Genomic DNA, 20,022 nt, shown 5'->3' on the forward strand with positions numbered 1-20,022 from the left:
AGTGGAAGGTAGAGAAGAGGTTCCACAATCTCTTTACTGATAAGTTCTTCTCATCTAACACAAAATATATCTAAGTTCATTTTCATGTTCTCTCCTGTCTGCTTGTTCAATATTGAGTGATGCATGTGTGTATATTCATGTAAGTTTGTGTGTGCCCCTGAAAACATGTTATTGGGAGGGGGAAAGTGGAGAAAACAGGAATCACTCAGACCATTATAATCTATATATTCTAATTTTTGTCATCACTTTACTGCATCAAAATTATGTAGTCAGAACATGATCTCTGCAGCACAAGTAAGATTAAAATACCAATACATGTAAATTCTAACCTCAGAATTCTGACTGGCAGAGAATTTCAAAGATGAGAAATGGCTACCCAAGCGATAAAATATTTTTATGATACCAGGGAAGGTTTATAAATTTCAAATTACCTACTGAAGAAAAAAGGTACACATTGCTGTGAGTATCACTGATATTTTTCCTTTAAATCTAAATAATGCAGTTTTTTATATACCAAAACTATTTCCCATAGATTTAGTTTAAAACATTTTTACTCTTAATGTTTGTCACTGTTAACAATTGAAAAAGGAAATGACAGGAAGCCAAAGCATAAATAGCATTGCCTACAAAAAAATATACAAGTGATGAATATATTTTAAAACAATATTCCTTTTTAATAAGATTTCTAGAAAGTCACTTTTTAAAAATGCCTCCTCTAGAATTTTACTGTTATTGGTAAAAGAATATTCACTGAACATCCCAAGCACAGTTTCAGTACATTTGGAAAGAAATAAAACTAATACAGTTGAGTCTGGAAATCATACTCTTTCCCAGGACATCTGCAGGGATAAATGAACTAACTCCACAAATTTTTTTACTATTGTAAAAGGGAAAATGTGCTAGTTCCAAATCAGTGGTTCCAAATCAGTGGTAACACATATACACACAACAGATATGCACTTCCACACACACGTTAGAAAATTTAGAGGCTCTGTTTAAATGAGACAACCAGAGAGAGTTGATGAAGCAATCAAAGAGACAAATAGGTAAGATTTTTAAAGGTGGAGATGAAGGAAGGCAGACCAAACAGTTAATATGAAGAATGAAGTTATAATAGGTTAAAAACAGTTTAAGGGCCTCACTGGCGGCGCAGCAGATAAACACAGCACTGTGAAGCTGTCCACAGCTTCTGCAGCGCGGGTTCAATCCCTAGCCAGCCAGGGAGCAACCCACATGGTGCAGCAGACCTCTCCAGGCTCACCCGCTGCTCCCCTCAGCAGTGTACTTCAGTCAATGTGCCTGTTCTGTTCCCCACTCTGTCTTTGGTGAATCCTCTCACCCTCCTCCCCGCATTTCTGGCCCGTACCCCAGCTCTTCTATGCATAAATAAAAATAAATAAATCTTTAAAAAATAAATAAATCCTTTTAAAAAAAAACCGCTTAAGACATTTTCAGGGAAATGTTAATAGAGTGTGACTGACACAGTATATTTATGGGAGCAAGTAAGCCTGGAAAGATAATTTGAGGTTGAACTAGAGGGGATCTTAAATGTACGGTTATTCTCACTGACATTTGTTAATAAATTACCTGTTGGTTCTTTTTCTCTTTTTAGTCAGTCTTTATTTCATCACTCCAGATTTTCTTCCTCTCCCCTATTGCAAGAGTTAGGCTTTTAGCCATGATTTCCCTGAAGCTAAATTAGTCCAAGTCCTTCCAAATTCTGTCTGGCAATGTTTGTGTCATGGGTAAACATAACTTCACCAGAATTGCCTCAGTTATCTGATAGGTTTTTTTTCCCCAAAAGTATACACAATAAAAGTGTACACAAAAGTGCACAGAATATGAAATGCCTTAATTTTAATGGAAATATGTTTAAACTAAGAGCATTAGTTTGTATGAAAATAGTTTAAAAAAATATTCTAAGTTTTTGCCAGACTCAAAGCTCCAAGCCTCAGATCAACGGTACCACAACTACATTAAGTTTATGTTCGCAATCCAAAGCAGTGTTTTCCCCATAAGAACATTTGCAATTGGTACAGTATTATGAAAATGGATCCTAAAGAATCTTCACTTGCACTGGGTTAACATTCTGAACTCACCTCTTCCTTGTTATCCTAAGTCTTTTTTGAAGCCAATATAATAATGACCACTACATTTCCTTACCAGGCCTATCAATTAGATCTGGGAGTTTAATTTCCAAAATCCTATGCCTCTAACACATCAGAGTGATATATCTCTCTTAGATTTGCCACCATAAGACCGATTTGATACAGATCAACAGGAATACAGATCACAGATTAGAGCAAAGGGACCGGAAAAGATTTTCAGGTAGATATATTTAGAAATAGGGCTACAAGTTGTAGCCATTTATTATTCTATGTATTTCAATTCCTCTCACCCAAGAATATAGGTTCCTTAGTAAAGGAACGGAAAAGCTGAGTTCCAGGTACTCCCAGCAATTTGGTACCTTCATGAACAAGTGAAGGCATGGGTAAAAAAATGACTTCATAGACTGGTTCTATATAGGTCTCCACTGTCCGTATTTTAGGTCTTCCTTGTTCTTTCTGGACACCTATTTTTAAGTTTGGTTCCAGATTACTGAGTGAGATAATAGTAAAATTGAACCATGGTAAGTCCAATGAGGATGTAACAGTTGCTCTATTATTTTCTGACATGGGTTCATTTAAGAAGAGGCAGCAACAGAAAATGGAAAACCAAATATGTGAACTGATTTACAAGCAAACCATAAAAATCAACCCCAAAAGAAAAAAATGGACATCATAATATGACAAGAACAAAAATAAGTTAGCAGATAATGTAGATTAATAAAATTACTCTGAATAATATTGTCACCATCACCAACCTCAATACACATATCGGCCACACACATTATCAATACTTAATCTAATTAAATGCAAACAAACCTCATTGAGAGTATCAAATTTTATTTAAACTATAAATGTACCAGAGATATTGCATTCTAAGATTAATCCTAGACAGTGTTTGAGCTGACAACACACACCAAAAAAAGCATACCACCACACTCTTCTCTAGTCACATTTTTTTCAACAAATACCGAAGAAATTATTGTTAATTAAAATTTTAAAAGGATTAAAAAAATAGCCTGATCCTAGCAAGTAACAGCTACCTATAAATAAAACAAATATAATTTTGGCCTAATGGTGTTCCTATCCATTCAGGCTGTTCTCTTACCAAGCACCTACTCCAGTGCTTTCCCGCTGCATCGCTGCTCAAGAAATAGCAAGGTAAGTTAAAGCAAAAGTTAGGGTTCAGAGTTTGTGAAAGAACACTTGACCAGCAAAAGAGAAAACACAGAGCCAGGATGGATTCAGAGAGGGTGTAAGATATTTCATTTTATGAAGCAGCTAGAGAGTTGAAACTTAAGATGTGAGAAAATGTGATGACCAGGACAAGATCAAAAGACCAGAGGGCACCTATTAATTCAGACATTGCATCATCCTTTTATCTTTCAGTTTCATTTCTTAAATCAATTAATGGTTATAAAAATCATATGTAAATAGGAATCAAAAGTTCTAATTTTCCACAGCAACAAGCCCACTAACTTGACATGGTCATGGTCACTGCTTATTAAAGCAATCCAATGACTTCAACTCACTATTCTCTTTATGTTCATGTTTTCAGTGTATAGGGCATTCACATGTTATCACAGATAGTTGAAAATTGGCTGGTGTAAGGCACACATGTTCATCCCTGAGTTCTTTGCCTTGGATTTCACCTAAATTATTTCTGGCTGGCCATAAAGATCTTACCAATGTGTCCAGAAGAAAAACTACAAATACTAATTAAAAGATAACCACCCGGCAATCTTAAAACTTTGGGATGGAGTGTAACAGAAAAATTATTAAATTGGAGAATGAGCTTAAGCTTGCTTCTATCATTAATTAAAGTTTCAAAATACTGAGCTGTGCACGCACACACACGCACACACACACCACCCCTTGTTTTCTTCATTTACAAAATTAAGTTAAAAAACTAATTTCTAAGACAACTTCTACTTCTAAAATTTAGAAGTGTAAATGCTATGAATAGGATCTTCAAGAAACTAAAAAGATTTTAAAAGTTTGAATCTATTCTTGGTTTTAAATATGAGACACTGACCATAAAGGTAGTAGGCTTAAGTTCAGGATTACTCTACAATAAAGGATAATTTAAAAGAAAGGAATTATAAAGCTTCGTTATGAAGATCAAGTATAGCTTTGCAAAGTTTATAAAGAAAATGAGTGATCTGAATGTTTTTAATACTCTCTATTTGTATAAACACATGTTCTCCAGCAATGCAGTACTTCCATAGATGATCAAAAAACAAGACTAAAAGCAAAGAGAAAAGAAAAAGCATGTAAGAAAAGTGATTTGTGTCTAAAGTCTCATCATCAGAGAAACCATGAGATCAGCACCAATGCATATTTAAAATATTCAGGATGTTGGGGCCTCCCCAGTGGCGCAGCGGTTGAGCGCTGGGTTGCGAGGCTGCCCGCGGCCTCTGCGGTGCCGGTTCGATCCCCGGCTGCTCCCCAGCCACCGGAGGAGGGTCCCGCATGGTGCGCAGACCTCTCCTGCCGCCCGCTGCTCCCCTCAGCAGTGTACTTCGGTCCTTCTGCCTGTTCTGCTCCCTGCTCTGGCTCTGGTGAATTCTCTCACCCTCCCGCACTTCTGACTGTACCCAGTGCATGTATAAACAAAAAACAAACAAATAAATAAATAAATAAATAAAACATGCCTCTATTAAAAAAAAAAAAAAAATTCAGGATGTTTAACAGGTATATGACAGCACTGTAACCTTCTAAGAAAACCTTTCTTTGGAATGTCATATAGCACTTGCTCAGCTTTAAAGGAAAGTACATTGACAAAGTCAGAAATCTTCAAATAAAAAGTATCTACCCTAGAGGGCCTCCCCAATGGCACAGGGGTTGAGCGCTGTGCTGTGAACCTGTCTGCAGCCTCTGAAGTACCGGTTCGATTCCCCGCCAGCCAGGGAGAACCCCACATGGCGTAGCAGACCTCTCCTGCCTCGCCCGCTGTTCCCCTCAGCAGTGTCTTCAGTCCTTCTGCCTATTCTGCACCCAGCTCTGGCTCTGGTGAATTCTCTCACCCTCCAGCGCTTCTGACCTGTACCCCAGTTCTTGTATAAATAACCTTTAAAAAAAAAAAAAACCTACCCTAGAGCTTTATAGTTTACAAAATGTAGATGATCTAATTTGACCATCAAAACTATAAAGCAAAAGACCTGCAATATTGTTACACACACACACACACACACACACACACACACACACGAGGAAGCATATGTACAGAGCTTATTTAACTCAAGATCAAATTAAGTAGCAAGTGCTGAAACCAGGATATCAATCTTCCAACTCAAATTCTATGGCTTACACTGCAGAACACTATTGCCCAGTAAACAAAAAAAAAAAAGTGGGGTAAAAGCAGTAACAACAGGGCCCTACACTTTCATTTTATAAAATCTTGTTGTTATTACCATATTTGAAATGTCTGACTCTGAAGGTGGTAACATTTTTCCTATTTTATAGAAAAGAGAACTGAGAGTTTATAATCTGTTACCTACTTACTGGAAATTAATACCACACGTGCACATGTGTTGGGGGAAGGAAGGGGAAGTGGGGTATGGCCAATCTTTTCTAGAAGTCTCAAGATTAAAAAAAAAAAGTACTGGTCATCATAGATTAATTACCTACTGAACTTGAAATGTGGAAGGCATTCACCAGTTCAAACAACCTGGGTACCACGGGTCGATAATAAGGGAGAAATTCCAAGTTCTATCTAATTTAAGCCTTCTTCAATCACATTTTTATAATTCTTTTAGGGCAACATACAACTCTCATCTACAGTGGTCCATTATCTCTGGAGGAACAATCTAAACATTTGAAGAGATTAACGAAAAGTACAGGTTTATTGACATTAAAATATTTTTTATATATAAAACACACAAAAACCAAAACACCACAAAAACACACCATTTACTAGAAATAGGTGAAATAAATTTTATGTTAACTTACCACTGAAATGCATTATAATGGAAGTAGACCAAACCAAGACCATATAAAAAGGCAGCATTCTGTAATGAAAGGGGAAAACAGACTTTTAGGAAAGACATGTATATCTAATGCATGTGGTATTATAAATAGAAAATATGGTATCCGAGGTATCTTTAAGCAGTTAAAACTCTATCTTGCATTACAATATATTTCTAATCTATTTGTAAAACACCAAAATAACAGTAATGAGTCACCAGCTGGCACACATTCCAACCAACTTGGGCAGATATCACGGTTTCTTTTTTAATCAAGCCTGTCCTGAAATAAAAAAATTTACCAGAAGAATTCTATAGGCAAATGGAAAATAAAAACCTACTATTACATAATAAGAAAATTCTTGGACTATATTATCCCTACCCTTTCTTAGTTACACTTGTAGTTTTTCCCTGGTTCTTCCTTTTTCTAGAACTGGATTGAATTTTGTTTAGTGTTGTCAGGAAGATAGTCAGAAATCACAGGAAATGATGCACAATATAAACCTAGAACAAATTTCAGTAATTAAAAAAAAAAACTACACACTAAAACAACACTTAGCCATTTGCAGTGTGGTCTTTAAACATCACTGATTCCTTTTTTTTTTTTTAAGAGGCATGTATTTTTATTTATTTATTTGTTTGTTTGCTTGTTTATACATGCACTGGGTACAGTCAGAAGCGCGGGAGGGTGAGAGAATTCACCAGAGTCAGAGTGGGGAGCAGAGCAGGCAGAAGGACCGAAGTACACTGCTGAGGGGAGCAGTGGGAGGCAGGAGAGGTCTGTCTGCGCGCCATGTGGGACCCTCCTCTGGTGGCTGGGGAGCAGCCAGGATGGAACCGGCGCCGCAGAAGTCACAGGGAGTTCGCAACCCAGCGCTCAACCGCTGCGCCACCGGGAAGGCCCATCGCTGATTCCTTTTGCAGTACAAAACACAGAGGTGCTTATTCAAACTCTTTTTACTTCTGGCCTTCAAATAGCAGCTAGCTGGCTACTCCCTTTTATCCAAAGTGGGCAACCTACTAGGTATTCTATCAATAAGCAAGTAAACAAGTTTTAATAAATCTTCCCATCTAAGAATGTAAAACCTTGCACGCTAATCATTATAAACAAATCTATATTCTAAAACTTGAAAATATTATTTAAAAAAGGTTTTTCCAAAAGACAAATGAATCGGGCCTCCCGGTGGTGCAGCGGTTGAGCGCTGGGTTGCGAAGCTGCCCGCAGCCTCTGCAACGCCGGTTCGATCCCCAGCTGCTCCCCGGCCACCGGAGGAGGGTCCCACATGGCGCGCAGACCTCTCCTGCCGCCCGCTGCTCCCCTCAGCAGGTGTACTTCGGTCCTTCTGCCTGCTCTGCTTCCTGCTCTGGCTCTGGTGAATTCTCTCACCCTCCCGCGCTTCTGACTGTACCCAGTGCTTGTATAAATAAATAAATCTTAAAAAAAAAAAAAGACAAATGAATCAAAAAGTTGTGAGATATATACACCATAGAATACTATTCGGTATCAAAAAAGAAACTGATGCCATTCACAGTAATACAGATGAGGCTAGAAAGGAATATGCTAAGCGAAATAAGTCAGAAGGAAAAAAGTTAAATATCGGATGGTTTCACTTCTATGTGGAATATAGTGAGAATGAACAAAAAGTCAAGAAAAAAAACAAAACTTACAAGCTGGCCATAGATCTGAGGCATACAAAAAGGGAGTAAAAGGGAGAGGATCAAAACAGGGGAGGGGAGGGAAGAGCACAAGGGACTATAGTGATGGCTCACAGGTGATGTGGTGGTGGGAGAGCTACAGACAGGGACTACACCTGAGGGGAGAAATCAATTACTATACAAAAATGAACAATACAAGAAAACAAAAACAAAAATTTAAAAAAGCTTTCCCCCATACTGCCTTTGGTTGCATTTCCCCAAAAGCAGACCCTAAATAAAGATTTTAGTACAAGTAAGTAGTTTATTTGGGAAGTTACCCTAGCAAGCACCAGTAAGAGTGTGGTGAAATGAGACAGGGATAGGAAAGAAGCCAATAAAGAGTGCAGTATGGCCGATTGTGCAGCTTTGGGCAACTGGGAGTAGATCCTGCAGTGGCTCTCTAGGAAACAGTGTGGAATATTTCATCCTGCCCTGAGAACTAGGGTACGTAATCAAACAACTGCTGGTTGGAGAAAAAGAATCTGTTATGTTTAAAGCCCAAAATGTAGACAGTTGGGTGACTTTTGGGCATGCCATATTTTTTTAAATAAAATTTCTCCTAAGATTATAGTGTACATGTCCTTTGAATTCTAAGTCCCTTTCTGGAAACACTGAAAAACTGAAGCACTTTTAAAATGTAGTAACTATGGAGATTTAACTTCATTAAATCCCCATAACCCCCAATTACATGCTGTAAGAGTATTCACGAATATGAGGATTCACAAAGGTCTTAACATCCATTTCAAAAATTCACACTTAATTTTGTTTTAAATTTAATTAAAACTGCCTTAAATCAGGATCACTCACTTACCACTGCACACCCAATCCATGAAATAAGTTTGTGCATTTTCTTTTATTGTCAGGGACAATACTCAAAAGCGGCACAAGCCAAATTGGTTAAAATATACTTTCCCTGCTACCCAAAAGTACACAACTAGGTTGTGCAGGAAAGAGGGAATAAACAAGGACATTCAGAATGAAATGTTCTATCCAGGAAGGCAATATTTGAAAGAAAACTGTCTTCTTAGGGGAGATGGACGAGAGAGAGGACATGGTTGAGTAACAACAAATAACATCTTTTACCAATTTAGGTAACTATCTAGAGAAGGTAGTGTGGGGTACAGAAGAAACAGAAATTTGTTGTGAGACATTTCTGGTTTCAGGACACACCCTGATTCTGGTAAAGTCCTTACCTTAGAAAATCTTAGCCACCCCCCTTTAGAAAATCTTATCCCAATCCATATAAATCTATTATTTAAGATCCATTTTAAATACCATCTTCCCCATAAAGCTCCACAGCTTCTGCCACATTAATCCAGAGGTAATTTTTCCAACCTCTAAATTTGGCCTTAGGGCAGTAACTACCTTTGACATTATTATGCAATAGCAAGAACTCAGTTTTATGCAAAATGCTAACATCATCTTTTTAAAAAAGGTTCTAACAACCCTAAGAGGTGGTAGAGTGTTTCATTTATTGAATGAAGAAAGAAGGATCAGGGAGTAAAGCAACTTGCTCAGAGACAGGTGCTAAACAACAGATTTAGGCACTGAGTCTAGATCTGACACCAGAGTTCCCTCTTACCTGCTGTATTTTTTACTTTTGTGTTGTGACTAAACTCCATCCCGTCAGCCAAAAATGGCACAAAGGACACAAACGAAGGAGTACTGATCATTTGTGTCACCCATTCACATAGCAGATATCCACTCAAAGTTTTATAAATTCAATCACCAAGCTCAATAATGAGCTCAGTACCCTGGGACACACAATTGGTATGATAAGGTCCCTATTAACTAAGAATGTATAAATTTGGGGGGGGGAATTGTTCAGTCTTATTTTTCCACAACAAAATATTTACTGAGCACCTATTATGAATACAGAAGAGTTATGAGCACTGGGAAGACATTAGTGAACAAAACAGATAAAAATTCCTAGCTTCAATGAATTTACAACCCAATAACATTAAGATTATGAAGTGAAGTGCATAATGATTTATTTCAAGATAGAAGTATTTAATACTTAATGAAGTCTAATAAGTACTGGGGAAAGAAATAGTACTTGGGTACTCTATCCCAACAATGGCTGAAGAAAGAGAAGGAAAATCATGTTCTCAGCCACCGGTTCTAAAACTACACATTTTTGGAAATAGTGACTTGGGGTTGTATGCCTTGAAATAGATGTATTTCCTCCAATGTCTTATCCCACCCAAAATGAGTTTAAATGTGATGTAGTCTTTCTTCAACCTACTGTGAGAAGTCACAGGAACTGCTTTTTGGAAAATGTACTCGTTTTAAAATACACTCATTTCAGCCCAAATCCTTAGAAGGAAGTTAGAGCATCTACATAAGGAGTCAAAAAACAGCAGTATATGAGCCAAATCCAAACAGCCACCTATTCTTATAAAGAGTTTTACTGGAACATAACTATACCCACTTATTGTCTACTGTCTATGGCTGCTTCCAGATCCAACAGCAGAGGTAAGTTGTCATCTTTTTAAAAAAGAGAGCTCATAACTTGATGGGATTACTACTAATTTTTAAGATTATTTATTTATGCATAAAAGAACTGGTGTACAGGCCAGAGGTATGGGGGTGAGAGGATTCACCAGAGACAAAAGTATGGAGCAGAACAGGCAGACTGACTGAAATACACTGCTGATGGGAGCAGCAGGCGAGACAGGAAAGGTCTGCTGCGCCATGTGAGTTGCTCTCTGGCTGGCAGGGGATTGAACTCGATACAGAGGCTGTGGACAGCTTCATAGTGCTGTGCTTAACCCCTTGCACCACCAGGGAGGCCCAGGATTACTACTAATTTATACTGAAGTCTCTTACACTGTGTCAACAGTAAAGTTATTGTCAAGGATGTTTTTTATTAAGTCAGTAGTTCACCAACACTAGAATTCAATGTGTTTTCACTGATTCCCAAAATAGCTCTTAGAGAAACTCCTGAATATCCTATGTTCCATAATAAGAGTTCCAGGCCATACAAATACAGATGTGAGAGGGTAGTACTGCAGGTCTCTATAGAGTTCAGACACCACAAGCATTACACTTTCCAGTTGTTATCACAGCTTCTCTCCGTTTCCCCAGACCATTTAAAAATGAAGGAGAGTGCTGAGGATTCTGTTTTCACTTTCATGAACTATATATAAAGTTGATTGGAAAACATAACAAATTATATAAAACAATGAGCTTTAGAATAATAACACAGATGAAATAAAAAGTTGGCAACCTCATATTAAGACCCTTCCCCCTGCCATGTTTTCTTAACTATGAAATCCTGTGGAAAGCACTATTGGCTGACCAATCCTTGCCTTTCCTATTTTCAGTAAGAAAAAACTGGCAATGTGATCCAGTTCTACCCAGTGAGACAAGTATATTTCTACCATGGGGTTCCCAGGATAACTTTTGCTTTCTTTGGGTAAATGTTTCCTTTCTTCTTCATCCCCCTTCTGTCAGTATGTTATGGTCATTAGAGTGGTGAAGGTATTAATAGCCCCTCAAAGTAGTATGAAAATTACTTCAAACTGAGAAACATCTGAACAATCAGCAATCAGAGAAACAAACATTATTGAGACTGAAGCAGAGCATCCTGAAAATACAGCTACCAATGATCCCCTTTCAAAGGAAATTACCAATTAGGAAAATACTGACTCTCAGCACTAGAAGTGTAGTTTCAGCTATCAGCATTAAAATGTCCAACAGAACCTTCCCCACCACTTTCCCAATGAAGTCCTAAACCCAGTGTTTTCTTAGGTTTATATATCAATCTTTTATTTCCAGGTACTGAGGGAGTTATTCATTATTGAGTAACTCTAGCAAGCACCTGTGAACAAACTTTTTCTCCTGTTAACGTGTCTATTGTTTTATTTGCAGGCCTCCAACCACTGGACACAGGTTGCAAGTTGATCAAGTATTTCTTTCCTACAGTGAAAGCAGCAACCCTTTGTAAAAACCAGACTGGGTATGCAATTTAGTGGAAAGCATGGATATATCATGATTTTAAAAGAAGACAAGCTTAAATCACAGCAACAGAATGCCAGTATGTTTAAGATCAAAACACTAAGCCACAGTCACTGCCTCCGACTCCTAACTACCCAAACCTTTGTGGGCAAAGTTATTTTCTATTTATTTACCATGGTTTTGGATTTATGAGTAAAGTTTGGACCCACTACCCCACAAGCAAAGAGCAATAAGCAGCAACAATAAGGCAGCTGTTTACCAGACAAAGAGAGGGTAAGACTGCAAGAGTATTGGTAAAATACGCAAACTTCTAGAACTTTTATTAGCTAAGATGATAGCCAAAGGTAGCAATTTAAGACAGCTAAACAGGTTCTAAATGATGAGACTATCACAATATTGGTATAATGTTACCAATTTGGGGGTAGAATAGCAATTTGACTGTAGCATTACCAAATATCCCATACTCCAATAATCATCTTTGAAGACAATCTTATTTTTATGCAGGGATAGTATCATTTAACATCAAGCCAAACTATTTTTAAAATATCTATTTTCTGCATCTTATTGTTCTCTGATAATAAATAGCCAGTGACATTCAGTGGGGATGAGAAAGGGATATGCTGTTAATCCTATTGAGGACCCGAAAAAATTAAGAGGGGTGGAGGGAGAGGTGATGTCAAGAGCAATGAGGGTATTCCAAAGCTCCAAGAGTGGATTTCTAAGTACCATCTGGTTACTTCCACCTGCTGCATATACGAATATCTAAAACTCCATGAATCTTACAAGGACCAAGTCAAGAAATAGTTCTACATTTTTTTCTCTCACCTTCAAAGCAATAAAATACATCCATTCTATTTACAAGGCTTATTTTACAATCTAAAGTTTAAGTATCTGTCCCTTCTTCATCCCTATAATGTTCAAAGTAATTTAAGACCTCAATTTGTTTACTGGGCCTGTTTCAACAGTTCCCTAACTAGTCTCTCAAATTCTAGCCTCCCCTTCCATTTCCACCCTTTCAGTCTACCTTCCATCACTACCAGCAAGCTTTCAATAATTCAAGCATGGCACTTTGTATTTTTAAACTCCTCTGCAGAGTCTTCCACAACCTAGCCTGACTTCAGGGATTTTCATTTCATGACTTTCGTTCAATTTTCCCAATCTCACAGCCACCACTTTAATCAGGACAAACAACACAGAGATCTGTGAAATAAAATATACTCTTCCACATTTCTGTGATTTTAAAAATGTTTGCTTCCTCTGCTGGAAAAGGCAATGCCATCTTTCCTTCAACTCACTTGTCAATCTAACAGATCCCTATCAAAGTTTTTAACATCTCCTTTACCTCCTTCCTTTTAAAAGTATTATTTTACACATCCCCAAGCCTAAAGAGAGTTAAGTTTTCTGTTCCTTCTGTACAAATACACTGTTTATCTCCTTTGTTACAACATTAGTTTGGAAATGGTAGAGATATAATCCGAGTCTCTTTTGATCCCTATTGCAAGGTAACTGGCATATATGATGGTTAGGAAAGGCTTACTGATGAAAAGGTCTCTTACAGAGTTAAATAACCTATTATACATTTTTCATTAAAGAATTTAATACTTTGCTGATTTGATTTATATGACTCCCTTCCATAATACAATCTAAACTACCTTTTGGACACATGAAAAGGTTTTTTCCTAGCTATAATAAAATTGCAAAAGAAGTTGCTATAGTCTAATATATCCATCAGGTCTAAAGCTACAAGATTTGAGCAGAAGTTCTGCTTCCAAAACCTGGGAAGTATCGCATAGCAATCATGATATTAGGCTGTAGAGGCCACCAGACATGGGGATTAGAATTCTGGCCTTGTCACTTAATAGCTATTACAACTCGTGAAACAAGTTAACTGACCTGCATCTCAATTCTATAGGATTCTGAGGAATTAAATGAGACCATACATGTATAATAGTTGAAATACTACCTGTCACTTGGGATTTTTGTGAGGAGATGGTAATGGAACACCATCAAATTATCTAGCATATGTTAATTGCTCAATGGATACTGCATGATCCATAAAAATTTTTGTGTCGCACATGCTGTAAAAAAAATTACACTTTAAAAATACGAAGACTTAGAAAAGGAAGCACCAACCACTAAATAGCACCAACCACTAAAGCAACCGAGCTCAGCATGGTAAAAGGTTGCCATAGTTAATATTAAAAGTGAACAAAACAATAAACTTGGAATGCTGGTGACCCTTTAATTAGAGCAGAGCTGGTAGGCACTAAGACAATGAAACTTTCTGACAGCTGTACAAGACTGGGGATGTGTCTGAGGTGCTTTGGGTACACAAATTTTTCTTAAAATCTATAGATAAAAATGACTTTTTCTGCTGCCAGTGCAGCAGCCAAGCTGAGAGCTTTTCCCTTTCCTACTTAAGTTTTTAATTATACTCCCAACACCTAAAAAATATTTAACTAAAACAACAGACTTTCACATTATACAGATATAATACCCTCATTTACTAATACCATAAGTTAACATTTATTACTAGTACAGTCTATTTTGCAACAACATATACATATATAACCTCCTTCTGTACTCTACTGCAAATATTCTCATGATCAGACAAAATAAAGAGCTGTCCTCTGCTTCCTCTTCTGCAAGCTCCTTGGGATGTAAAACCAGTTCCAAAGCATCAGATAAAGACAACTCAAAAAAGAAAAGAACAAACCAACTTCAATTATGAGCAAGGATGCTATATGTTACCAACCCAATCAGAAATACCTACAAATAATAAAAACTATATCCAATTTAAACTTACTTAGAAATACAAAATTAATGAGAAAAAAATAATGGTAAAATAGCTCAGGTAATAAAGAAAAAGCATTTGCATACAGGAGAAAAATGTTTTTTAAATTGAAAATTTTTAAAAGTGGTTTTCATTAGAAGGAAGCTCTTTTTTAAAGTTTTCTGTGTACACAAAAAAGGGCAATCATACTTAATAGTAATACATTTTCTTTAAAAAGGAAACAAGACAAATGTACTATATATCACCTCTTTCAATGAATACTATGCTAGTACCCTAGTTCACTGCAAGAGATCACAAAAATTGAAAATAAAATTACCATTAATTATGAAAAGAGTCATCTACACAGAATCTAAGGTACTGTAGTTAAATTAGTGAAGTTAGTAAAAGTCAGTGAGGTTGCTTGATAAATTTAACTTAACATATAAAAGCCAAATGCAGTTCTATATACCAACAAAGAAATAGTTTTATAGCATTATAATAACATCATTAAAGTAACATTTACAATATCAACAGAACTGTAAATTTTATAAGATACATAACTACTTTATGAAAAAAATTATAAAACTTTAAAGACAGTCTCTGTACAAACTGTACATGACAGTTTAAAACAAAAAATGTACAAGGTCAATGCAATTCCAATCAATTCCCAGGAGTTACTGTTTTTTATTAATTTGAACTTTATGATTTATTTCCAGACTACACATTAAGTAAATATTGAGCCATACCTAAAAGACTTATCTGTGTTACATGCCTATTTACCATCTACTCTGCCTGCCTTTTCTCCACTTTGACACCTATACCCCCAACAATTACTCTAGCCTCTAAAACATGGGTGGCACAACTACGACCAATCTTTTTCTTTAAGCCTCAGAGGTGATTTTTACATTTCATAATGGTTACACTGCAAATGACTGGCTAAATACATATACAGCTGATTCTGCTGCTTGGCCAACAAAGTCTAAAATATATTTATCATTTTGCCTCTTAAGAAAATGTTTTGGAGCTCTGTTGTAAACTAAGCCTGGAAGTTCCATAACTCCTATAGTACTTCCATGTGCTAATTCAGCTCTCTTCTTGGAAAGCCTTTCTATGATTCCTATCTGGAAAGCTCCGATTAATCCTTCCCTCTGCAGTGTCTCTAATGCCCATCCAGACTTTCCCACACTTCTTAAACACAAACTCCTGCCTCCCTATAGGCCTTAACACCATCATTTGTGTCTAGCTCACAAGAACATGGGCAACGTGAGCACAGGAACTATCTTACCTATCCCCGTATTGCCAACAAAGCCCTTGCCAAGGTATGAAAAAGCCAGTAGTGACTGATATAAATGATGTAATAGCAAAAAGTCAAAGAGAAGTCAGAAGATAAGCACAGATTCTACTAGTCTATCCACCAATCTGTGCTGACCAGCAGATTTCCTTAACCACCCACAGTATATCAAGTCCATAAAGTAAAGAATAAATTTCTAGGGTGTGTTCTGCTTCTAAAATTGTAAAATTTAAAAAGAACCCTAACCCTTATTCTCTAATATGCTGCTATTTAACTTTTCCTATATAGTCTTGAAAAGATCGCCTTCTTTTAGTCTCTGCCCTTCCAGGAAGTTTGTTGGTTTTTTTTTTTTACCCCTTTCAAGTTAAATTAAAGTATTAATGCTTATTGAAATATTAATTACAGTTCTGTCTTCCCTTAAAGTTCTAAATATTTTCACAATATAAAGTACTTTAAGACTGACACATTCAAATATTTCTAAATTCAAAACATCAATTTGGGGCCTACCGAGTGGCGCAAGGGATTAAGCACAGCACTATGAAGCTGTCCGCAGCCTCTGCAGCACAAATTCAATCCCCAGCCAGGGATCTACCCACACAGCGCAGCAGACCTCTCCTGTCTTGCCTGCAGCTCCCCTCAGCAGTGTACTTCAGTCAGTCTGCCTGTTCTGTTCCCCACTCTGTCTCTAGCGAATCCTTTCACCCCCCTGCACCTCTAGCCTGTACCCCAGGTCTTGTATGCATAAATAATCTTTTTTAAAAATTTAAAAAGAAACATCAATTTGAATTAGTAAAACCTTGAGTTTTTCCATATTAACAATTCTCTCTGCAAAATCTCTTTTCTACCCAATATTAACCCCTAATCCCACAATAAGAAACTGATTCCAACACTAATGAAAATATGAAACCACTTGGGTACTAAATGAACTAAAGGAAACCTCACTCATCAGTCCCATTTAGGAAAGAAGATCAGCACAATTTTCAGAGTAAGAAATATAGCAGCACAATCTTTTAGCATGTATTGAAACGGGCAGAAAAATAGACCTCTTTGGTGAATATGCTTTAAGGACAAAAATTGTTTATAATCAGCATGCCAAAAATATGCAAATTAATCTCTACAAGCTTTGAGTTATTGACATACTTAACCCACTTCAGCAGTCACCATCTTTTCCCTGTTTCTACAACAGTTTTAATCAATGGTTCTCTTAGACAAGCATATTGCCATAATTCAAAACCTTTTCTTTTCTTAAATTCAAGTGGGAAAAAAAGGAAGTCTGTCTGTTAATTTAAAATTTCACAATTACAAATAAAAGTATAGCACAAAATGTTTAAGTACACATAATAAGTCATCAGGAAGCATGAAATTTCTCCATATTTTAACATATATCTTTAGTTTTCTACTTGTGTACTGAAATACATAGCAGCATTAACAGTATATAATCAAATATTTTATTTCTACCTTTCTAATTTATGCCATAAACCATAACAGCAATTTCTAAGCTTTTCTGGCTCATACATGAGTTTAGGTTTTTTGTAGTTGTTGAAGGGGATTAGGACATGCTACCCGAAAATATGCACTTTGACATAAGAATTATTTAGAACTGAAGGCATTTAAGTTCCTGAATTTCTTTATATGCTTAAAGCAAAGCCTTCCAGAAGAACTCAACTGTCATTAAACCACCTACCAGGGAGCAACAAAAGACAACCTATCTCTTATCTATTCTAAGGGCCCACTTACCTTTTCAAAAAGTCATTTGTTTTCCCATGTGTCTTTTGTGCCTCTCCCCATCACTAAGTTTGTATATAAAGCCAATTTCTAAACATCAGTTTGAGTTACCCATCACTAAGTTCTCCTACATGTATATTCATTGCATTTATAAACAGTTTTATTCTTCCAGTTAATGTCTTTGTTTAAAGTGTAATTCAAAGGCACTAGAAACAGAACACAAGAGAATAGGAAAGAGTTTCTCCCCTACATTGTGCTTTAACTATTTTGCCATTTCTATATGGTACACAGGGGGGAAAATGTTAAGTATTTTATTATTAGCTAGTATTAGGTGTTTATTATAATCATCAATAGTCAAGATACGACTTAACAGACATGAGAGGATTGGCAAATTTCCACCATTTCAAAAATCACTGTCATTTCCTCTTAACAAGTATGATCACTCAAGAAATAATATTTCTAATAATCAAATAAATGCTATTTAGTTTTAAAATCTTTAAGATTGAGATTTAATTATAACATACAGATCAGTGAGTCTTAATTGTGTATAACAAAAATTAAAGTTCATTATAAATCAGTCACCAAAATTCTTTGAGTAAGAAAATGTGAACAGACCCCTTTATTTACCTACCCACGTAATAAAACTATTTATACTATCACTGCAGCATACTTAAATCCCAATTCATTCTTCTAAGTAATTATAACTAGAAATGCTGGACAAAATATTACTTCAAATCTGTTTTCAATAATCAGACAACAACTAAGGCAACCAGAACTTGCAAAGCTATGATCAGTAACTCATTAAAAAAAATTCATTAAAAACCAAAGGTCCTTCTGTTATAGGACAGGGAGAGGGGCAGCCCAAACCCCGCAAACCTGCCTATTCTAAATGGGTTCTGCCATCCGCCGCATCAACACAAAACACATGAGACTAATGGGAAGGATCTTTAATGAAACTAGGAAACAATACAGGTAAGTCAAAGAGTCTAGTTTCTAAATGAAGCACCCAAAGTTACCCATCCCCTCATGGGTAAAAGTCCATCCATATGGGATTGGCCCAGAGCAAGGCCCCAAAGCCTGCCACAAGTCTAAAGCATCTTCCAGTGGGGACCCACAGAAAAGGGTCAGAAACTACCAGACAAGGCCGGAAGGAAAAGAGCAAAATCAACATCAAAATAAAAGCTGCCATGGTCACCCCCCCATGGGTCTCACCCACATCTGTGTTACCCAGTCCACGACCAAAAGACAAGCACGGTTTCTTCACGTGTCTCTAGGCTCCACGCGCCTCCTCCAGGTCTCCTGGCTCCATCCAGCTTCCTTCCTTAGTCTCTTCTCCAGCTTCTTCTCTTCCTGCTCAGCTCCACCCTCCCTTGGGTGGGGCAGGGAACCTCCCCCTTTCCTGGGGACCACCCTGTTACACTTCAACAATAAAATAAGTAAGCTGGTATATTCACACAATGAAACTATACAACTGATGTCGTTTTTGAAGTCAGTGGGTTTGGAGTGTGGGATCCTTCACTCTGGGAAAGGTTTCACTAGAGCTACCCTTTAGGCGACATGCGGCGAGTTTCCCAGGCGAGTTTCTCCATGAGACAGAGACGTCAGTTATATTTAAAAGAGTAAATTTATTAGGAAAAGGGACAGAAAAGTAAAAGACACTTGCATGGACACAAGCAGGCAGAAAGAGCTGCCCGAAAGGGACAGGTGTGCTGAAAGAGGCCTTCATGGTTGAGAAGAGCTGCCTCAGCTAAGGGAGGTCAGTGAAGAGAAGCCCCAGCATGGGACAGGTCATGGGCAGGCAGGAAGGCTGCTGCTCTGCAGAGGCAAAGAGCTGTTGAAAAGAAGCACCTGCATAGTCACTGATGGGCAGGACTGCTGCCCCTTTGTGGGGGCAGTGTTAGGTTTTATCATCTTCTTTAGGTAGGGAGGGGCTCATCTTTGTGGGTGGATGGTTTGTTCCTTAATGTCCTTATCTTCACCTTCAGGTCTGTGCTCCTGACACTCCATATAGCAGTCAGATGTCTGCCTGTGTCTTGTGCCTCATGATCTAGGCATTGGCGCCTGAGAATCTTATTTTCTGTAGCTGTGTTTATTGGCTATGTTAATCCCTTCTACCACCACCTCCTTGTGTAAGACACCTTCCTGACCTTGTGTCTCCTTTCCAGTTTTTCTGTTCTTGTTCTCCATCACAACCATGAAAATAAACTAGTACAGGGCTTCCCTGGTGGTGCAGGTGGTTGAGCGCCACACTGTGAGGCTGTCTGCGGCCTCGGCAGCATGGGTTTGATCCTGATCCTGGCCGGCCAGCAGAATCCCAAATGGCTCAGCCGACTGAAAGGTACAGCCGGTAAAGAATAGGCAGGCCAAGCTTCCTCGGGGGAAGGGAAAGTTTATTGCTCCCGGGCGGACCTCACAGACCCAAGGCAGGGGTCAGTGGAGTCGACCTTGTTAGGGGGAAGCAGGGTTTTATAGGGTAAGGAGAGGTCAGGTGGGAAGTTGGGTTTGTAG

General features: G+C 37.6%; 1 protein-coding gene across 1 annotated transcript in view; it reads right to left on the bottom strand.

The window, feature by feature from the left end:
• KDM6A (lysine demethylase 6A) overlaps nt 1-20,022 on the bottom strand; it is a 183,099-nt gene that overhangs the window by 89,207 nt on the left and 73,870 nt on the right. Inside the window, 1 exon segment of the mRNA XM_037512496.2 lies at nt 6,057-6,115. Coding sequence (XP_037368393.1) covers nt 6,057-6,115 — 59 coding nt within the window.

The sequence above is a fragment of the Talpa occidentalis genome, unplaced genomic scaffold (assembly GCF_014898055.3).
Source record: "Talpa occidentalis isolate TD23 unplaced genomic scaffold, MPIMG_talOcc4v2.1 talOcc4.15, whole genome shotgun sequence".
Taxonomy (NCBI): Eukaryota; Metazoa; Chordata; class Mammalia; order Eulipotyphla; family Talpidae; genus Talpa; species Talpa occidentalis.